The sequence below is a fragment of the Dinoponera quadriceps genome, unplaced genomic scaffold (assembly GCF_001313825.1).
Source record: "Dinoponera quadriceps isolate SergipeBrazil2010 unplaced genomic scaffold, ASM131382v1 scaffold629, whole genome shotgun sequence".
In the NCBI taxonomy this organism is placed as follows: Eukaryota; Metazoa; Arthropoda; class Insecta; order Hymenoptera; family Formicidae; genus Dinoponera; species Dinoponera quadriceps.
In genome coordinates, this window is record NW_014554884.1 from 467,180 (window position 1) to 486,361 (window position 19,182).

At 39.0% G+C, this 19,182-nt stretch overlaps 3 protein-coding genes across 5 annotated transcripts in view; 1 reads left to right on the top strand and 2 right to left on the bottom strand.

The window, feature by feature from the left end:
* Positions 1-3,464, bottom strand: part of LOC106742374 (cytohesin-1) — a 30,061-nt gene extending 26,597 nt beyond the window's left edge. Inside the window, exons 1-3 of one of the 3 annotated variants that reach the window (XM_014615260.1) lie at positions 3,222-3,309; positions 634-723; positions 485-558 (exon numbers count right to left, since the gene is read on the bottom strand). Coding sequence is in view for 2 of the 3 variants with exons in the window: in XM_014615258.1 (XP_014470744.1) it covers positions 485-558; positions 3,222-3,297 (150 nt within the window). In the remaining variant the exon portion in view is untranslated. Of the gene's footprint in view, positions 1-484; positions 559-633; positions 724-3,221 lie in introns of all 3 variants that reach the window. The other 2 variants (XM_014615258.1, XM_014615259.1) reach the window with 2 other exon arrangements.
* Positions 3,465-6,125: 2,661 nt separating this feature from the next.
* LOC106742365 lies at positions 6,126-13,836 on the top strand. Its single transcript, XM_014615237.1, has 7 exons — positions 6,126-6,384; positions 6,808-6,920; positions 7,897-8,115; positions 9,359-9,777; positions 10,248-10,953; positions 11,426-11,660; positions 11,794-13,836. Exons 1-7 carry the CDS (start codon positions 6,291-6,293, stop codon positions 11,997-11,999), a joined length of 1,992 nt encoding a protein of 663 aa, XP_014470723.1. The 5' UTR covers positions 6,126-6,290; the 3' UTR covers positions 12,000-13,836.
* Positions 13,837-14,039: 203 nt separating this feature from the next.
* LOC106742367 (vesicular integral-membrane protein VIP36) lies at positions 14,040-18,980 on the bottom strand. Its single transcript, XM_014615244.1, has 7 exons — positions 18,863-18,980; positions 17,796-17,911; positions 17,489-17,686; positions 17,218-17,380; positions 16,842-17,008; positions 16,681-16,744; positions 14,040-16,610 (listed from the first exon to the last, which is right to left on the bottom strand). The coding sequence occupies exons 1-7, from the start codon at positions 18,978-18,980 to the stop codon at positions 16,462-16,464; spliced, it is 975 nt and encodes a 324-aa protein (XP_014470730.1). The 3' UTR covers positions 14,040-16,461.
* Positions 18,981-19,182: the final 202 nt, after the last annotated feature.

The window sequence follows — 19,182 nt, forward strand, 5'->3', positions numbered from 1 at the left end:
ATCATAATAATTAGAACTAATATAATCCTATCATATTATTACTTAAAATTATGTTATGCGATTTTCAATATCACGTATTATATATGAGGCTGAAAATCATGTAATTTTCGATCTAGAGTACAAGATACATGGTTGTACCGATAAAACAGTTTTCATATCGTCCAGTCGCATCCACGCACGATAAGCGGAGGGTGTCACGTCGTAAACGTTAGTCATTTCATGTACAAATTCCAGCTGAATGATGTCACTCGTTCGCTCGCTCGCTCGCTCATAGTTAGGATGTTTCGTTAGAAACTCCGCGAAGCGGCACTCATCATTTTCTATTGAATGCGGATCATCAGGCGCAAGGTGTGCGGGGGACGCAATATCTCCTCTCTCGGTGTTACGCAAACGACCGTCAACAGCATCACGTCTGACTGGCTCGGTACGCGCTCGGCGAGACGTGGAACTCTCTCAGACGCGAGAGATTTCGGTGTGTACTCACTTGTATCTCGAGCAGCAACTCGGTTTTCTTCCGCCTTATGTCGATCAGGATCTTTTGTTGCTCGGGAGTCAGTTCTGTAAGTTCGGGCAAACAATCATCGGATTAGAAACGTCGATTATATCCGTAGTGGCAAAAGTGTATTCCCGTACAGCACAAGCCTCCAAGGACGTCCTAAAGATGTCCAGAGGGCGCCCCTATGTCCTAAGGACGTCCACAGGATGTCCATCGGATATCGTGTGCTGTAAGGTAAAAGTCCGATACCAATGTCGGGACATATACCTAAACCTGGGCATTCTCATTATTTTGGTCCTTAAATATGAATATTTAAACTTTCAACATGGAATATATGTATATTTATATATTCATAGTCGAAAGTTTAGATATTCGTAGTTAAAAATCAAAACAATAAGAATGTGTCCAGATTTAGGTACATGTCCGGATATTGGTAGTTTTATTTTATGGGATTATCGTGCGTCTCGTTCGCTCTCGGTAACGCCGCGCGATGCGTATCGCACCTCGATCTTTCCTGCCTTTTTTAAATAATTGTCCGAGGAACGGACGATTAAGCGAACGTTGGGATAATGCGCGTCCCCGTTGCCGAGCCGAACGGAGACCTCGTTAGCGGCAATTTACCGAAAGGTCTAAAAATAGAGCTTTCGAATTAAGGCTACGTGTGAGCCGTAGGGACGAACGTTCGCCGAACGTTAATCCGCGACAACTTTTATCGCGACAGTTGCGATTTCGGCTTTCCGAATCAATCAAACTCGAGTTACATCCTAAAATACGCTGGCGATACTGAAAATCTACAGATTACGTTGCATCAGGTCAGTTACAAAACGGTTGCGAAAAAAAAAGAACACTTTTTATAAGCTTCGGGACGTATCTCGTGTCCAATGGGAGAATTTGTTTTTTAGTCGTTCTCGGGAAATACATTTTTCCGTTGCGAAACTCGTCGAAAAAGAAAATGTTGCAACCTTCTCGTGACTGACCGTATACAAGGATCCGCATTCTGAACTTTCTTTCATCGATAAAGATGCTTTAAATGTGGACAGCCAATCAGATAGTTTCTAAGCCACTTTTGGAGCCGCTTTTATCAATAAAAGAGAGTTCAGAACACGAGCCTATAGATTTTCAATACTGTCAGCACACACTTCGGAGTGAGGCTTTGATTCCTGTCAAGTCAAAGACCTATTGTTTAGCTGAACTACGTTGCGCTTCTTGCCTATAGAATGAAACAAGTATGCGGCTTAGCATTCATAATTCAAGAGAAAAGAAACGACATTTCAGTGCAGCGCTAATTAGGCTAAAAGCAATGTACCCAAACAAGGATTTGACGAAAAATGTCTAACACATACGAGGAAACATCTTTAAATCTGTTCTATTTGTAATTCTAGTCTATGTACTGAGAAAAAGATTTCTTCAAATTTAATCAATTTTAATTATTTAATAATTTTATCCAAACAAACTTCATCATTGGTATCCGAAGAAACGATTATTCCGATTAATAAATACAATTGTTAGACTTTTCAACGAATATGTATCTTTATCTTAAATAAAAAATTTGTTTGAAGCAAAAGATAATTTTTTTATAAAGAAATTATTTGTTTCATTTTACATATTTATTGTAACCATGTATTTTATCTGGTTAAAAGATATTATTTCAAATAATAGCGTTCTTTCTGCTAAATAATAGAGTTTTCTTGAATGAGACGATAAAATTTTTGCTCAAACAAATAATATTTATATAAGTATACGTTGCTTCTATGAAACAAATTTTAGTTAAATAAATAGAAATACTAAATCCAAAGAAATGTAAAAAAATTTGTTTCTTTGTGCGCGACTTAAAAAACTTTAGGCGGCTTTTTTTTACATGAGAAAAAAACGTGCGCCTCGCGATATCGCACAATGCTTGAAATTTTCCCGCAGGGAGAGGTGGACAGTGTGTATTAAGTCAGGTTAGGGTTAAGTTACATAAACGCGAGTACGCCAGCTTTTTTTCTGCCGGGGTGGATCAGAACGGTCGCCTCGGGCGACCTAGGTTAGGCTAGGCTAGGCTGGGCATGTCGCAACGGAACGAGACAATTAAGAACGGTCGGGACGCGTGACGATTGTAACGGACTCGATATCCGCGACATCGAGGCTACGCTCCATTGATTACCGATGAGACGGGGCCTCGGGATAACCGCAGACGGTATTTGCGAAATTTACCTGTCGCCGGAGTAAAATTCGAGATACCCACGAGATAACTAATGTCGATCACGCTTTCCGAGAATCGCGTCGCGTTTCGTAGATGCGTCGATGGGACACGAGTGGTTTTAAAAATACGCACAAACACACACACGCGCGCGTGAATCCTCCGAGAGGAGTCCTCGGAACGTCCCTTCCGGGAATACGTGTTGCCAAACACGACGTCACGAGTGCGAAAGATGGAGAAGGTGAGGTAGAGATCAAAGCCGATCGCACAAGAAGGAAAATCGCACAGTCGATCGTATAATCGATTTTTCCCGTCGCGTAGGCCGATCTTCCTGCGAGAAAAGTCGGCGTCACGTTTGGCGACGATTTGTTTACGACGCGCGTATGGCGTCGTACGGTGTATACATACATTGCGCGTCGCACACATACGTGCGATCGGAGCGAGGGAGCATGCGCTCTACGCAAGATGAGAAGGACTCGGCATTTCCCAGACTCGTCGGTGTGTACGCGCTACGAAACAACGGTTCGCCACGGAATCGCTCACCTGTCGTGCCGAATTCGACCTGATGAGCACCGGAATTCACGCCTACGCCGCCCAGGCCGCCGAGATCCTGCCACATTTCCGAGTAAATGCCACTTTCCGGGCTCACGCGCGCACAGAATCACCCACCTTCACTCGAGCGGCTCCATTTTCACTGACGACGATTCCCCGAGGCGCCAGCTAGCGCCATCTCACCTGCGGCTGCGCCAAGCGATCAACCACCGCATCGTTCTCGCGTTAATAACCGACGAGATGTTCTCTCCCGCGATTCTCTCTCTCTCTCTCTCTCTCTCTCGAGGCCGACTCTCTCGATGTCGGACGAGCGCCCAAAAGGCGAGCTGAAATTACGAAAACGTCTCGTGAGAGAGATGATGTCACGACGTCGTAGGAACGTTCGTTTCGGTCGGTGTTGTCTCTCAGGAAGATTTCAAAGCGGATGTTTTCCAAAAACACCTTATTTCTCGTTTTCCCGAACCCCTAGCGCGTCTTTCGTCCTCGTACTGATGTCGTCGCGAAGAACGCCGGCGCTTTACATCAGTGACGATACCATTATTTACACGCGAATACCTCGGCAAATGTAGCGATGTATGCAGAGAAAACGCACGAGAGAAATAAACGACGTACTCACAGAATTATATTTGATATATAAACTTGGTTTATAAATTTCCTTTAATCCCTATCTCGCTCATTGGAGTTTCTTACCTTTCAATGATACGATTTAAATGATAAGACTGCTAAAAGCTAATCTGGCCCGCCATGTTCGGTCGTTTTACTAGAAAATAAAAGTTCATTCAATTCGACGTTACAATTTGAAGATAAAAATTCCTCTTACCTATCATTCGGCCATATTATTTGGGAATAAAAAGGATATCTGATCCAATATTTGATTAATCGTCTTCGACTTGCCGGTGGAAAGAATGACGATACGTTGATTGAAGCTATATTTGAGAATAACAGCCAATCCGCTGTACCTGTCGAAACGAGTCGACGGATTGCCTGACGCCATCTAACGGTGTCAAGCGAAGACTTATTCCCGGTTCGAGTCTCAGCTGGATGACCCGTTATCGCTCTATCAAGCTGGACACGTTATTTTTGTTGACTTCGAAGTCTCCGCTACGAATCGTCCCTGACGAAGATTCGAGGCCATTCCACGGCAACCAGACGGGTTTTTTTAATTTCTTCTTTAACTTCTTAAAAGTAGATATACTGCGCAACGATTGCGATCAAACGAAAATGAATTTTTTATTTTGCAACAATGAGAACGAAGAACGGACCGTAAACAAATTTGAATGACTCTTCTTCAGATTACAATACTTCTTCCCCAGATAGAATAGAAAATGACGATAATATCAAGATGACATCAAAATCACTATAAAACTCATTTTTTAATCATTTTTTCATAATTTTGACGTCATTTTCTGTTCCATTTGATTTCTTTATTTTTTTTATGTCAATTTTACTTTCTTACGTTCTTACGTTGACTATCTTCTTACTTCGTTCTCACGTCGCCTTTATCCAACAATACATTAATAATCAATCATAATGTTGTTGTTATGTGTATACGACGATTGGCTGTATCAGCGTTCTCCAATTACTCCCGGATACACGCTTGATAGATACAAGAATTCATTAACGACTGTACGGGCTCTTAGCAATCTTCTTGACGTGTCGGTCTCTTATCAGCAAACAATATATTTCTACTCGCTCGGAAAACACTCTTTTTAATGGTCAATAACGGCTGCAAACTAATTGGCCTGGCGTTATCAGCTCGACTCGAAGAAATCGCGGATAAAATGACAAGAGGGAGGTCAAATCTTTATTCGACACGAATTTTCTCACCAAATTGACTACATTTACATGGAAACGTTAATCCGGTTTAGTAACAACCGTAATTAGCGAACCCTTGCAACAGCTTGATATATTCTTTTAGATCTAAAAATATATTTCAACAAACACGAAATAGTAATATAACATCAATGTTACAGTTTCCCACTCAGCAATGTAAATGCAATATAACACGTGTGTTGGTATGTTATTTTAACACAAAATTTAGTGTGGACTTTCTGGGACATACTAGGAAAAAATGTTAAAATTAACACTTCATTTTTTTTTACCGTGTATATTGCTGAGTGAGAAATCATAACACTGATGTTATGTTACTCTCACTTGGCGTGCGTTCGGGGAGCGCGCTATTAGTGCAGATCAGCGCTAACGAGTCTTTCTATCTTGGTCGTACATCTAATAAGGGACAAAAATAAAACGACGCGTTAGCGCAGATAACGTGCTCTCCGAACGCAGTGGTGTTTGTCTGGTTTTACTTTAACTAAATGCAAGGCTCACTAACTAAACGGTTGTTACAAAACCGGATTTACAAGAGGACTTATTGACGGCGAACGAGTTCCTCGCTCGTCGAGCGTCCCTCCGAGAATATTAAACGTGCATGTTGCGATACAAACCAGACAACACAAATGTCCAAAATCGGGACATGAGACATCTTTTAGACGTCTTGAAGTCGTGTTCAAGATGCGATATAAGACATCTTTAAGATGTTTTTAAGACATCTAAAAGACGTCTTATGTCTCGATTTTGGATATTGTGCTACCTGAGAATGTTCTCAAGCGGTGTCCCTTTGTGTCCGGCTCGATATCCCTGTCCATCCGTGTATGATCCCGGACCGGCGGCATTATCTCCTCGCCCGCCCCTCACCCTTTCGTTCCTTCCTTCGTCAAGATTGCTTGTTGTCAACGATGACTCTCGCGTCTCTCGCCGACAAGAAGCGGTGACGACGACGGCGACACATGCGACAGCAATATCTTTAGTGTCAGCTTGACTTTTTTTTGCAATGAGGGTCAAAAGTTCAGACTCGGAGCACATACGTCGGCTGTGAGCCGCAGTATGAATGCGGATGCCGCGGCTTGCGCACTGCGTGCGGGCCAGTTTACATCACCGGCCAGCGGTCAGCCGAAAATCGCGACTCGGGCTTCCGGCTCGGGGGTAGGCTTTCCTCGAGGCTCAGCTCGCGCTCAGCGAAAAGTATTGCGGAAAAGTACGGCGGGTCGCGGGGGGCAGATCATGGTCGACGTCGGTATCTCCTCGATGGTGAATTTCGGCCTCAGTCTCGCGCTGACGATACTCCTGGTGCCGCTGCTCGTTATCGCGTATTTAGGTAATTATCTCCGACAAGGGACCTTGTAACTTCGGACTCCTCCGGTAGTTGGAGCCGCGGATTACGGATAATTCGCATCATTCGGCCTGGAAGTCGAGATCACCTCTCGATGTTTTTATTCTGCTGTTCATTAATATTCATTAATTCGTGATTCATGCTCATATACGGAAAGGGAAAGAAAGATTTCGATGTCTCACAGAAAAATGAAAATTGTTATGTAATTTTTTGTTCACACCGCCGAAGAGCCTCGAGAGTATCAAATTCAAGTCGTCTTTCGCGCCCGATAGTCCCGATAGAACATTACTGATTTTTCCTAAATCGCGATTCGTGTATGGAAAAAAAAAGGAGAGAGAATACAAATTTCGACGTCGGCGAATTCTTCGTTGCGGCGCGCGCCCCAATATACTTTGGTATGTGTTTAAGTGGTGAAATGGACGAGGAGATGTTGGATACGCTTTGTGAAGTGGCAGTATCCGAATTATGTCGTGGTGGAGAGCAACAGTATCCGCAGCATATTGGACCAAGGACGAAATCACGTAGGTATCGGCGATCTTGACTGTTGCACAGAGGCCCATGATGGATATTCTTTGGCCAAAACTCATTTTTTGAAATTTCATCTCAAGTTAATATGCAAATGCAATTTTATGATGTCCTATAGTCAAATAATAAAAATTGTTACTAATTATTATTCTTTTATCACTCATCCGTAAATGTGATGTTAAAAATATTGCTTATTCAAAGGTAACCTTTAATCACATCTGTCACACTGTGAAGATTGTGTTACATATTACACTATTATAAATACTGATGATAGCATTATATATATTTAATATGCTCACGAAGGAAATAATTTCGTTCACATTTTGTTATATTTTTCTTATTTCTGAAATAAGGTAATAAATAAATTTGTAGTTGAAGTAAGTTTGCAACGGAAATGTGTTTTCTTGCCAACAGTTCAGGAAATATTTCTTAAAGAATTTCTGAAAGTTTTTGAAAAAAATTACAGTTGCGTAATAGTTGTCAACATTTACACTCCACCAAAGGCTGTTGTATTCATTTTGCCTTTTGAAAATAATCGGCCTTTTTTAACTTCGTATAACGTGCTCTATCAGACACTGTATGAGAGATTTCGAGAGAATCAGAAAATAAAATATTCGACCAAATGATGTAAAGTCCTTCCCAAAATTACGTAAATTTCTTTTCTATTCAAGAATATTATAAAAAAAAGAAATGTCATACTCTTCAGAAAAAAACTATTCATTAGAAAATCGAGTTATTTTGTCTTTATTTAGAAAAAAAGAGTGGGATAAATATTGAATCACTTACAATCTTACCAGTTCTCCTCTCTCCTTTAAAAACAATTTCTTCGTATAAAATATTATTTTTCTTAAGATTCAGAGTTTTCGTAAAAAATTTTCACTTTCAAACCACTGTGGGCTGGGGAACTCCGTTCTATCTTCGATTAGCGTCAACGACTTTGACCGGTTGTCATAATTACCGATGATGACGCAGGGTATCTGCACGCTCCTCGTGCAAGGCCGTTCGATCGCGGACGGGGCGAGGAATCACTTGGCGCATTTCGCTTCCACCAAGAAACTCCTCAGGTCAAGTCTGTTCACGCGATGGGGCGTGTACGTGTGGAAGGAGCTCGACTACTTCTCCGTCGACAGCCACCTCGTGAAGTCGCCATGCTTGTTTCGCGGCCGCCCCATCACCGAGAGCAACATACAGGTCAGCCAGCCCCCCGACAATCCGAGGCAGTTCTCCGGTCTGTTAACCGGACAGCGCAAACTTCTAAGAGTGCCCTTCCATGGCACAGACTTTTTGCGTAATTTTCTGGCGTGTAATTTTAACGTATTACACGTTTTCATATCACGCGTGTATGCTGTGTGTTCACCATGGAGCAATTACTTGCAAGCGTATTAATTTGTTTTAATAATAATTTCGTCACCAAAAGTCGGTATTAATACAATAGTAATAATTGAATATATAATAACGTGGAAAATGTTCATAAATTTAATTAATCGGAAGTAATTATTAGAACTTATCGATTGAAAAAATTGGATGAAACTAATATATTTGCTTGCACATTATTTTATACTGTTTATCTTTACACACTGATAAATATAAAGCCATTAGCTTTTTCAATTTAATATCATACGGTCAATTATTTTTGACAAAACTTTTTTTATGAGAAGCAAAAATATGTACTAATAATTGATCAACATTTTTTACGGAGACTACGTGCAATATGGAAGTACACTCGTGTGTGCTGTGTTATGCAGATTCATTTCTTTATATCATTTCTTTATGTATGGAGCGTGTTACAAATCGTATAGCCAATGAATTGCGACGTTTGATGTCTCTGTCGGTTCTAAAAGAATAGAAAGGTATGGTTATCGCACGCCATCGACCTATTGCATTTCATGGGGCATAAGAAAATGTTGTTTACGCGTAACAGAAAACACGTAACGCCTCTGATTGGTTACGTGATACGCGTTACGTGAGATACGCTATGGAATAACACCCTAAGAGGCGCCTTTTCCGAAGGAATAACTATAGCTTTCTTCGTATAAATTCTTTTAAAATTTTACTCTGATTTCTATAGTAAGGAATAGACTCTGTAAAGTTCATCTTGCTAAAAAACGTAGTAAATCTTTTAATAATGGATTTACATTCCTAAAATATAAATAGTTCACGGAAAGATAAATTAAGACCGAACGTCTATATGTTTTTCAGTTGCAAAGTTCTACAGTAATTTTTATTATAAAATACTCTCTTCGTGTAAAGGTGTCTAAAAGATGTTCTGTTTTGCTAAGTAAATCTAAGACTTTAAGATTATTTGAGACTTTGAGAGAAACTAAAAAGACAGGTTAATAAGAGCCAATCTACTTTTTCTAGACCTTTGAGACGTTTATTTTTTATAGAGATTTGTGCCGTCCGAGTGATAACGTGCGCGATTGCTTTTTCATAGGATTACGTAAGCGACGTCACGTCCAAGTTCCTGCCGGCGAGGCTGCCACCTTGGCAGGTGCACGTAGTGAATTGTCTCATGCGCGGGGAGGAACGTCAGGTATGCGTGGTGCGAGTGCATCACTTGCTACTGCGACAGGAGCACCTGACCTTGGCGGATTTCTTGCCGTTGAAATACTCGACGGACAATTGGACATGCCAAGAGAGCGATTCGCCCTTCACGAACTTGTATACCGCGCCCTCCGCTTTACCGCGTCTCAGGCAGATGTTGATTGAGAGCTTCAGCAATTACTGGAACGACTTTCTGTACAATAACGATCCCACCGAGCGGCCGGAGATCCTTAAGAAGCGAATAGGGTTATTCCAGTGCAGCAAGATCGCGGTGATAGTACTGGTCTGCACCATGAAGGAGCTGGCCAGGTATTTCATTTGTTCCCTCGACATTGGAGCGTGATCGTTTCTCCCTCTTTCTCTCTCTCTTTCCCTTTCTTTATTTGACAATTTGTCTTGTTAAAACATATTTTATAATATTTTATATAAGATATTTCATTTGTATAAAGTCTCTTCTTTTCTACGAAGAAATAATGTTTCAATCAAATATTTTGACTCAAATCAAATATTCTTGTATAAAGGGATACGCTTCCGTGAGTAAATAGATAAATAAAAATACGTCAAATGAAATATTAAATAATTTGTCTTCGTAAGAAATAAAAGGCATAAAAGAAATCATGTTCAAGCAAGCTCGAGTCTCTTATGTAACAAACAGAAGAACGTAGAAACGATCGCTTACGTGTTCGGAAAAATAGATGCTCGAGAGTAAACGTAAGCGATTGACGTCACGCCATCGCTCGGAACTTCGGACGGTAACTCGCCTTGAAACGTTTCTCCAGACAATGCCGAAAGTCAGAGGGGCTGAAGCTCCTGGAAGTCCTGTCGATTGTGCGGCGCGAGTCGGGCAAGCGGAACTTCCATCCCCGGATGGTGCTGGACTCCGCCGCGAAAACCTTCAACCCGGTCGACATATTTTACATGTTCGTCGCGTGGTCCTGGTACATCACGATCACGTCGTTGCTGAAGACGCCCGTGCTGCTGCTGCGTGAACTGCGAGCTCTGAATTCGCAACGCAAGCACTGCTACCCGGAGACCTTGACCTACACCTTATGGTGCTACCTGCCTCTGACGTTCCAAGCGATCCGGGAGGCGGTGTCCATCAGTTGGATAGCCGTGACGGCGCCCAAGGTTGTCCTCGAGGAGCTATTTCTGAAGCACCCGCAGTCGAACCGGCTGCAGACCATCTCGCCCTGCGGCAGGAAGGTGGTGGCCTGGTCAGAGGAAGTCGACGTCGAGTTTGTACGCAAGATCGCCAACGTGGCCGGCGTGACCGAGGCGGAGATCCTGTTGACGGCCACCGTGGACGCCCTGAGGGAGTACTTCAGGCACTCGACCACCAGCATACCGAACGACGTGTTCGCGACAGTGAAGTTCGTCAGTCAGCGAGAGATCTTCCTGCGGAACCACGAGGCTCGAGGTATCCTGTGCCTCGCGTTACCCACCCGGACGCCATTGTTCAACGACGATCTCATCGAGATACTGCAGGTGAGAATAAGAGCCGGGTGGTCGCAACTAGTTATCATTTTTCATCTCCTAACTATAATTTTTTTGGTTTAACCATCGGCTAACTTACTTATTTGGCCATTATCTAGCTACTAGGAGAAGCGAATGTTACATTGCTGACGTCAGTAGTGACGTTAGACACAAATTTATTACCTCGTGGTTAGACACCCTTATGGAAAAAAATTAGTCTTAAATCAAGAATAGATATTCTCATATATAAGTAAGAATATTGTAATCTTCTTAGAGAACTTTCAGTCTTGATTTGATTAAATTTGTATCGATGCAAATATTATTACTTGAACTTAGTGAAAATCTTCTAAGAAGATCGTAATATTCTTGCTTTTATATGAAAATATCTATTTTTTATTTGAGACTAATTTTCTTCCGTGCACGAGGTTCAACTAGGATAGTGTCAGCGGACGCCGAAAAGTTATTATCTACCACTGCTCCTTAGATTATCCAACGGAACGTCCAGGACGCCAGGTCCAGGCAAAGCGCGATCTACGCCATCACAGCGGCGGAGACGTCCCACGGACTGATCTCCTCCTGTGTGCCCTCCATCCTCTTAAAGCTGCTGCTAAACCAACTCTCCAGAAAATATTCTCTTTGCTTGACGCACGTAGACGGGGATTTGCCCGTCGAGGGAGTAGATACTGCGGTCTATTGGCGACCACCGCAGGGAAATTGCAGTACGCATCGATTATTGGATACATCTCTGCGGTCGTTGTGAACGAAATGGCCGATGTTTATGGCTCGTAAAAGTACAAAACTCTAAATGCATATATATATATATATTTATTTATTTATTTATTTATTTTGCAGATATGTCTATGACTCTGCACAAGCATGGGAACGCAGTGCGCCTCGGCATAATGGGAGACGCGCTAATCAACCCTCAGCACTTCATTATCGCGCAAACGTTCCCGAAGAGCATGCAGAATCTTGCTACCATCCTGGGTGTTCCGCGGGCGCCCAGCCGAAGTCCGAGTCCTAGTCCTCTCAGTCCGACGACATCGCCAGGATATTGAAACGACTCGTTACTCGACGTGGAAGAGAAGAGCTTAGAGTCACTTTCGACTAGACTCGAAATTCTCCTCAATGAGCTTCTTTTCGTCGAGTATCAGCAGATTAATAATCGATTAATCGAGCGAGCTCTTGGTTGATATTTAAAGTCAATGTATTTATCGAGAAGGAAAAAAATGCGTGTGTGTGCGTGTGTGTGGGTATGGGAAGGTGTGAGATAGTGTGCGTGTGGCTGTTGAGGCTCGACGAGCACAGCGACAGACTACTTCTTATTTCTTTAAATAACAATTTCATATTCAAGTACGCGTACAACTTCCCCTCCTACTACTATCCTCGGACGAGTACCTGAACTAAATATTGGAATTTCAAATGAGATGTTGACGTCGCGAATGGGACGGGATGAACGCTACGCATCTTTCTGTTGTCGTAATGACAGAGTTTTAACGTGTTTTAAGTATCACATTGCTGTAGTATAACGTGCGATACATCTTGGGAATTGTTTGTTAAAATAAGGACTATGTTTACATAGTCGCTCTCTGTCTCACCTTACTGGCTACGTTGTATGCGGTAACGTTAATGTGGTTTATTTAGAAAATAGAGAGGAACCTTATGAAAAGACTACTCTTCTAGAAGAAGAAGTGTGCTACTCAAGTGATGCTGAATCGCAAGAATTGGAAAACATATGCGAAAAGGAGTTAAGTTTCCTTAGCATTACTGCCAATAAAAACAGCGAACGAACGAAAGAGAGATAGAGAGAGAGAGAAAAACACGTTTGATATTTTTGTATTTTGTTTATGGAGGACGATTCAATCATGGAGGACGTGGAATCTCTTTATTCTTGTTTTAATAACCTTTTCGCTATTACCCACCGCTATAGTAGCTTCCGCTAAACGTTTTTTTTTTATTTATAACAAAACGCTATTATAGTGGCTTTTATATATAATTTATATTGAACACACATAAACAGCTTATCGTTCCTAAGCAACGATAGGCTCACTTATTTGGATATAAATAGAAAAATGTCAGTAATTTATTAACTATTATTTTATACTAATGTAGATACAGTAAATATAGTGTGAAGTAATAAATGCCGATTGCGCTGTTATTTATTATATGCAACGGCAAAGCTGTACGCCAAAGTATACAGCTGTGGAACTTTACGTCTAGTTCAGCTATAGCGAAAGGGTTAATATTGTGTGTAGTGAAAGCGGTACTTCTTGCTAAGTGTACAGTAATATACACGCGTTATTATGATGGAGTTTTAGTTAATATTGGCGACTCAAGGCAGTATGCAATGTTATGTGAATAACGACTCTTTTACTCTTCAGTTATTTACTGTTGTTGGATAGAAATATATCATTCATAGAGTTTCTGTAGTGTCGGTTAAATTACCTAATTAATATTTTCTTAGGATACACATTGGAACATAAGATTCAGTTACCTGACGAATGAGATGCAGCTTTTAAGAAACACGGATAATGTAACGTACGAATACGAATAACAAGTCGGTGTATATCGATGTTGAGTGTTTACATTTACGAACTGTTAACAAGCATATCTGTCTATATATAGCTGAGGACAGTTTCGTCATTGTATTATACAAGGGACAATAGGAACCAAACAAGTATAGTAGCAAAGAGACAAGACAGATATAGATGTGCCTTGGTGTTTTCTGTTTGAATGATTTTATCGTTGATAATAAAAGTAATCTATTTGCTTCTTCAAAGCAAAAACAGACGGAATAAATACGTTGGTACGTCGAGTACTTGCATTCTGATATGCAAATGTATATTTTTGTTATGAACATGTATAGTAAAAAAAAAATATAGTGCAAGATCAAAAGAACATAGTCCTATTCCAGTAGCAATAAGTGATATATATTGTAAATCTTAATACACGCTATATTCCTTCTACGAGAGAATTGAAGATCGTTTCTTTTGCTTACGTTTATAATTACATACATATTTATTTTGTATTTGGCAACGATTATGATACATCATTATTTTTGTTTCTTTTCTTTTTTTTTTTTAAGGTATAACATCATATTGATAACAAGACATTTATTAAATAGTTTGGTTCCCTTCTTCTTAATTTCCACATAAAAGAATTACAATATGCAATCATATTATATAATTGTTTTACATCGAAATACACAGTAGAATCCCCCACACTGCACCTCATGTATTAGATACATATGTTATAATGTGCAGTAGTCCGTTTTACGTTGTGAGCACATGTACTTTGTAAATGTGTGCATGTACTTTGTAAACAGTTACCGTGCAATGTGGGAGTTTCGAATATTAATTTTGAAAATCAGAGGAAAATTACGAGGCCATCAAGAAGTTAAGCATGGATGAATTAGTGCTGTGTAACGAAAATTAATATTCGTATCTGAAATATTAAGATGTAGTCAATCTTTATCGTGATAATGTTCAACAATAATATTCAACGTCCCTGTCCTTATCCGAAATCTCTTCAATAATAACAATGGAATTGGCATGGCACTGCGGCACATGAGGTCGGCTGGCTTACTACTGAAAAGAGTCCAGATAAGGACAGAAACGTTTAATATTATTGTTGAACATCATCACGATAAAGACTGACAATAAAGATTGACATCTTAATATTTCAGATACGAGTATTTTTATTCTTGTTACATAGTACTAATTTATTCGTGCTTTGGCTCTTGATGGTCTATTTTTCCTTTGATTTTCGTAGTTTCACGGAGTCTATTATTCTTTGATTTCTTTAATATTAATTTCCTTTATGTACAGATATAAAATCTATGTTAATAAAGTCTCTTTTCCACCGCATCTAATCTGTGTACGAAAATAATTACTTAATGTAAAGTAGGAATAACCGCGCAAGTAGAAACTATATATTTTACTTAAAATATGCGTCTGTGATTATTCTTCCAATCTTCCCGAAAAAAAGATACACGGTAGCATCCATGGATATACTTTACGTGAAACACTACCGCGTCTCTTGTTATCATTCTTACGTATTTCTTTAACCTTTTCGCTACGGCCGAATTAGACACAGAGCAACACAACTACTCTGCTGGCAGCTTAATATAAAATGATAACTAATCTATTAATGGAATTTTTATTTATGATATTCAAACAAAAAAAGTGTACAATTTATAGAAGAGAGACAGTGTTATTTTTTAATGCTTAACAGTTATTACCATTATAGTAGTCCGTAGCGAAAAGGTCATGTGATGCTTTCTTAAAATGTATAAAGTTATTTGTTTAATTCAAATTAGCACTTTCAAAACTACAAGAATTTTGAGAGAAAAAAATACGCTGCTATATAGATCTTGAACGTTTTGCTTGAAATTAATATAAATACTACATGCAAGTTCTCCCAAGGCCTTTCTAAAATACAGTCAGCAATATGTACAGGACAGTACATTCAAGTTAACTATGATATATTCCCATCATACCGTTCGCATTCGTTCGCATCACTTTAGGGGGGAGTTATATTTATAAAAATTCATTGCGTCAAATCCTCGTGCCATTCGAAGAAATAATGGGTTTAGTAAAGAAACTATACAGACTGGAACCAAATGTATGGTACAATCGAAAAAACGAAAAATAATTTGAGAATATAAAATAATATTTCTCCCAAACTATTACAAGATATTCAGAAAATTTTGACGATGCGGCTGTGTGCAGATAGAATTCGTTTAATTGAGTAGGAAAGTCACGTACAATTTTTCAAAATTTGCAATAGTTAATGAATAATTAATTAATCTATCTGAGCGAATAAATGCACGGGAACGAGTAAGTCGGACTTCGTAGGCATGTATGAAGATAATTTCGAGCATGTAAAAAATGGCTTACGGATTAATCAATTACTCATTAACTATCGTGAATTTTGCAAAATGATACGTAACTCAGTTTATCCCATTCTACTTGCACACAGCCGCCTCGTCGAAATTTATCTGATATTTTATATATAATCTCTTCTTTTCAACTTTTTTCCAACTTGTTTTTAATTATTTTTATCTTTTTCGATTCTACTATGTTCTGTCCTCTTATAATATCAATGTATATTAAATTCAATCAATGGCACTGTGATTTAACGTATAAATGTAGCAACATTCCTTAAATTTACGCGAGTGTTAGAATGTTCGCACATATACACACACACACGCGCACACAGATCGGCGTAATAGTCTTATCATATGAAGTTACCATTTCAGCAGGATGAATTTTTTGCGAAAAATTGTAAAATGGTACACTCACGCGTTAAAGGTATTATACCGATTGGTGTATTATGTATCTCTTCGTTTACCCTGAATATTTTATTAGTGCAAGAAAAATTTTGGCTTGCTTTTATCGTTGAAAAAATAAAGCAAAGAAGACAGTCTTATGAGCACATTATAACCTATATCTTAGGTATAAAAGATCCCGGGTAAGGAAGAAACCTACGACGCTCAAGACATGCTATCTAAAAAATAATTTAATAAAAGCGTTTCCTTTTATTTTCTTGGTGTTTCTGATATAACATAACGAGACCGATAACACAAGATATTATTACCAATGCACCAAGTAGCAAGACTAGGAACAACTTTATACCACTCATGGGCTCTTTCGGATCTTCTATGCGCGCTAAAACAAAAAATAAATATTAGAATAGAGATTTAGACGTGTACGTAATATTTTTTTTTTTAAAGTATACCTCTTGGTGGATCGAAGAATGCTGCTGATGGCACAATTTGAGATCTATCTTCTTGATCTTTCACCTGTAAATTAATTTATATATTTTTAAACATACGCTGAGAACTTGAGCAATTTTAATGCTATGATACTCTATTAAGAAAAGAATAATTTAATATTTACATCATCAGGTAAGTCTAGCTCAAATAGACGAATCGACAATATATCATGATTGTCAGAGAGGTCACCCGTGGTTGCTGAAATTCCAATGTAATATCCCGTTGGAAGTTTAATCTCCTTCACTGAGAAACACTCTGCCCACGCAGCTTTGTTAGAAATGTCCTTGAGAACTATATAAAATATATAATGAGAGAAATTAGTTTTTTGGAGTAGTTACATATGCATTGTATTTACACACACATACAATCTAGTCAACACACACACACACACACACTTGCAAATTAAGGAGAGACTAATTATAGAAATGATGTAAGCAATATATATTTAATAAAAGACTTAAGGAGCTTTAATTCTCAATTTTGTCTTTTATTTCACATACCTGTTAAAGTATCTCTTTCATACTTTATAGATATGTGTGTATCGTGTTCTAAATTCCTGAACTTTGCTTCACATCCGGCAAGTTGCGTATGAGTGCCATCACGGTCATGATCATAATGCAGGGATCCATTATTGATCATTGCTGAGATATAAGGATGTTGATGCTGTTTCAAATAAATTGCTCATGTATTAAAAGAAGAAGACAAACAAGACGTACAAGAATTTAAAGGTTATTATGTAACACATAAATATCAAAATTGTATTCAACATACATTGTGTGGGCCATTATGATTGCTATACGTATCAAGTATCACTGCTAGTCCTTGGAAGAAGTCTTCATTTCCAAATACTGGGCCTGACTTCATCCTTTCTTTGGCATACCAAATGACAAAACCATCTCCAAACAAGTCTTTTCCTTTTCCATGTACTTTAAACTGAACTTGTAATTCCCAATTTCTCACATGACATGGCTGTAAATGGGAAAGGTTAAAATTTGAATTGGTATATAATATATTACATTTATATATATTTTCGCCTGAAAGAGTTAATATACTGCATATAATGATGTAAGATACTTACAACAGAATTCCATAAGGCACCTTGCTTGCTTTGTAAATCTGGTGTTAGTCTTATATAATTATTTGTTACCATTGTACTCCCCATAAAATCCCAGTAAGGTATTGTCATACCTGCCCCTGTATATCACATAAAATTTTGGAAATACAATATATAGAATACTGCAAGATGTGCATATTAAAATGGTAAAAAAATTCTGAAAAAGTAAATAAATATATTTCTTATCTCAAGCAACATCTTTTTTTAGATATAACAGTTTGAAATTGGATTCGTCATAGTAATATTAATGCTCTAAAATCCAACAGGTTGAGTTATGGAAAAATCCACACAACAGATAATAACAAAGTGATTGGAGAATATATAAATTAATAATTAAATTTCAATTTATAACTATTTTATTATGCTTAATTATGATTAACAATACATATATTGTAATGTATGTAATGTAACTAAACAGGAACAAATAAGCATTGAAAATACTGTTTAATAGCAATCGCATTAAAGCCACAATAGTACACAATGATAAATGAATGAAATGATATATAGAAATACAGATATGTAAATATATATATATATATATAGCTTTCAAGTCACATGATGCTATAGTTATAGAGAATGATCATAATTAGTGCATTGTGCCATGCTGTGTCAGTAACATAATTGTGTACGTGATTTATGTATTACGTTAACAGGTCCAAATGGAGCCGAACTTGCCCACTACCCGGCCATCGTTATTTTTTAACTATATCTTTCTCACTTTTGTACATTTATGTCTCTTTAATGTCACGACGCAGGAAAAACCGCGAACATCGTTCTAACGTGCAGGTTTAAAACGCGTGCGAGTTTTATTCATCATCATCGTGATATTTAGCGGACAAAGTCCACACGGTCCACTCATTCTTTGTGCACCGTAACCTCAAATTTAGAACGAATCGAGGTGGATTCGCGGTTGCGGATCGTACGGGACAGAAATCTTCCCCCGTGCACGATAAAACGCGGGAGCAAAGGGTCACCGGCGGCGATAAAGACCTTCCGAAGAGCACAAGAGCAGATAATTGAAATCGGCATACCTTGATACGGCTTAATCAGAGAATGTTCTCGTTTCATGTAGTCCTTCGTGTTCCATTCCGCGGCACAAGACGTCAAAACGCTGACAATCAGGAGCAACGACGAGCAGATCGCCTTCATTTTTTTTCTCTCGTCTTTTACAGGAACGTGGCGTATCGCGCGACACGACGGTTACTTTAAAATAAATTTTATCACTCGCGAACGATTACAATGCATAATCCGAAATGACCGATACTATCGTGAGCTACCTGACTAAATACCGCTCGCACACTATTCGTCCCGTCAAATTGACAACGTCATCGATGAAATATGCTAAAGATAG

What these genes read in the sequence shown, in the direction of transcription:
- LOC106742367 (XM_014615244.1), bottom strand. Translation starts at nt 18,980, where the DNA reads ATGAAGGCGATCTGCTCGTCGTTGCTCCTGATTGTCAGCGTTTTGACG. An exon ending in ATCATAATGGCCCACACAAT is followed by an intron (nt 17,381 to 17,488) that starts GTATGTTGAATA and finishes TATTTGAAACAG; the next exon opens with CATCAACATCCTTATATCTC. An exon ending in ATTCTTCGATCCACCAAGAG is followed by an intron (nt 16,611 to 16,680) that starts GTATACTTTAAA and finishes TTTTTGTTTTAG; the next exon opens with CGCGCATAGAAGATCCGAAA.
- LOC106742365 (XM_014615237.1), top strand. Translation starts at nt 6,291, where the DNA reads ATGGTCGACGTCGGTATCTCCTCGATGGTGAATTTCGGCCTCAGTCTC. An exon ending in TCACCGAGAGCAACATACAG is followed by an intron (nt 8,116 to 9,358) that starts GTCAGCCAGCCC and finishes GCTTTTTCATAG; the next exon opens with GATTACGTAAGCGACGTCAC. An exon ending in ATCTCATCGAGATACTGCAG is followed by an intron (nt 10,954 to 11,425) that starts GTGAGAATAAGA and finishes ACTGCTCCTTAG; the next exon opens with ATTATCCAACGGAACGTCCA.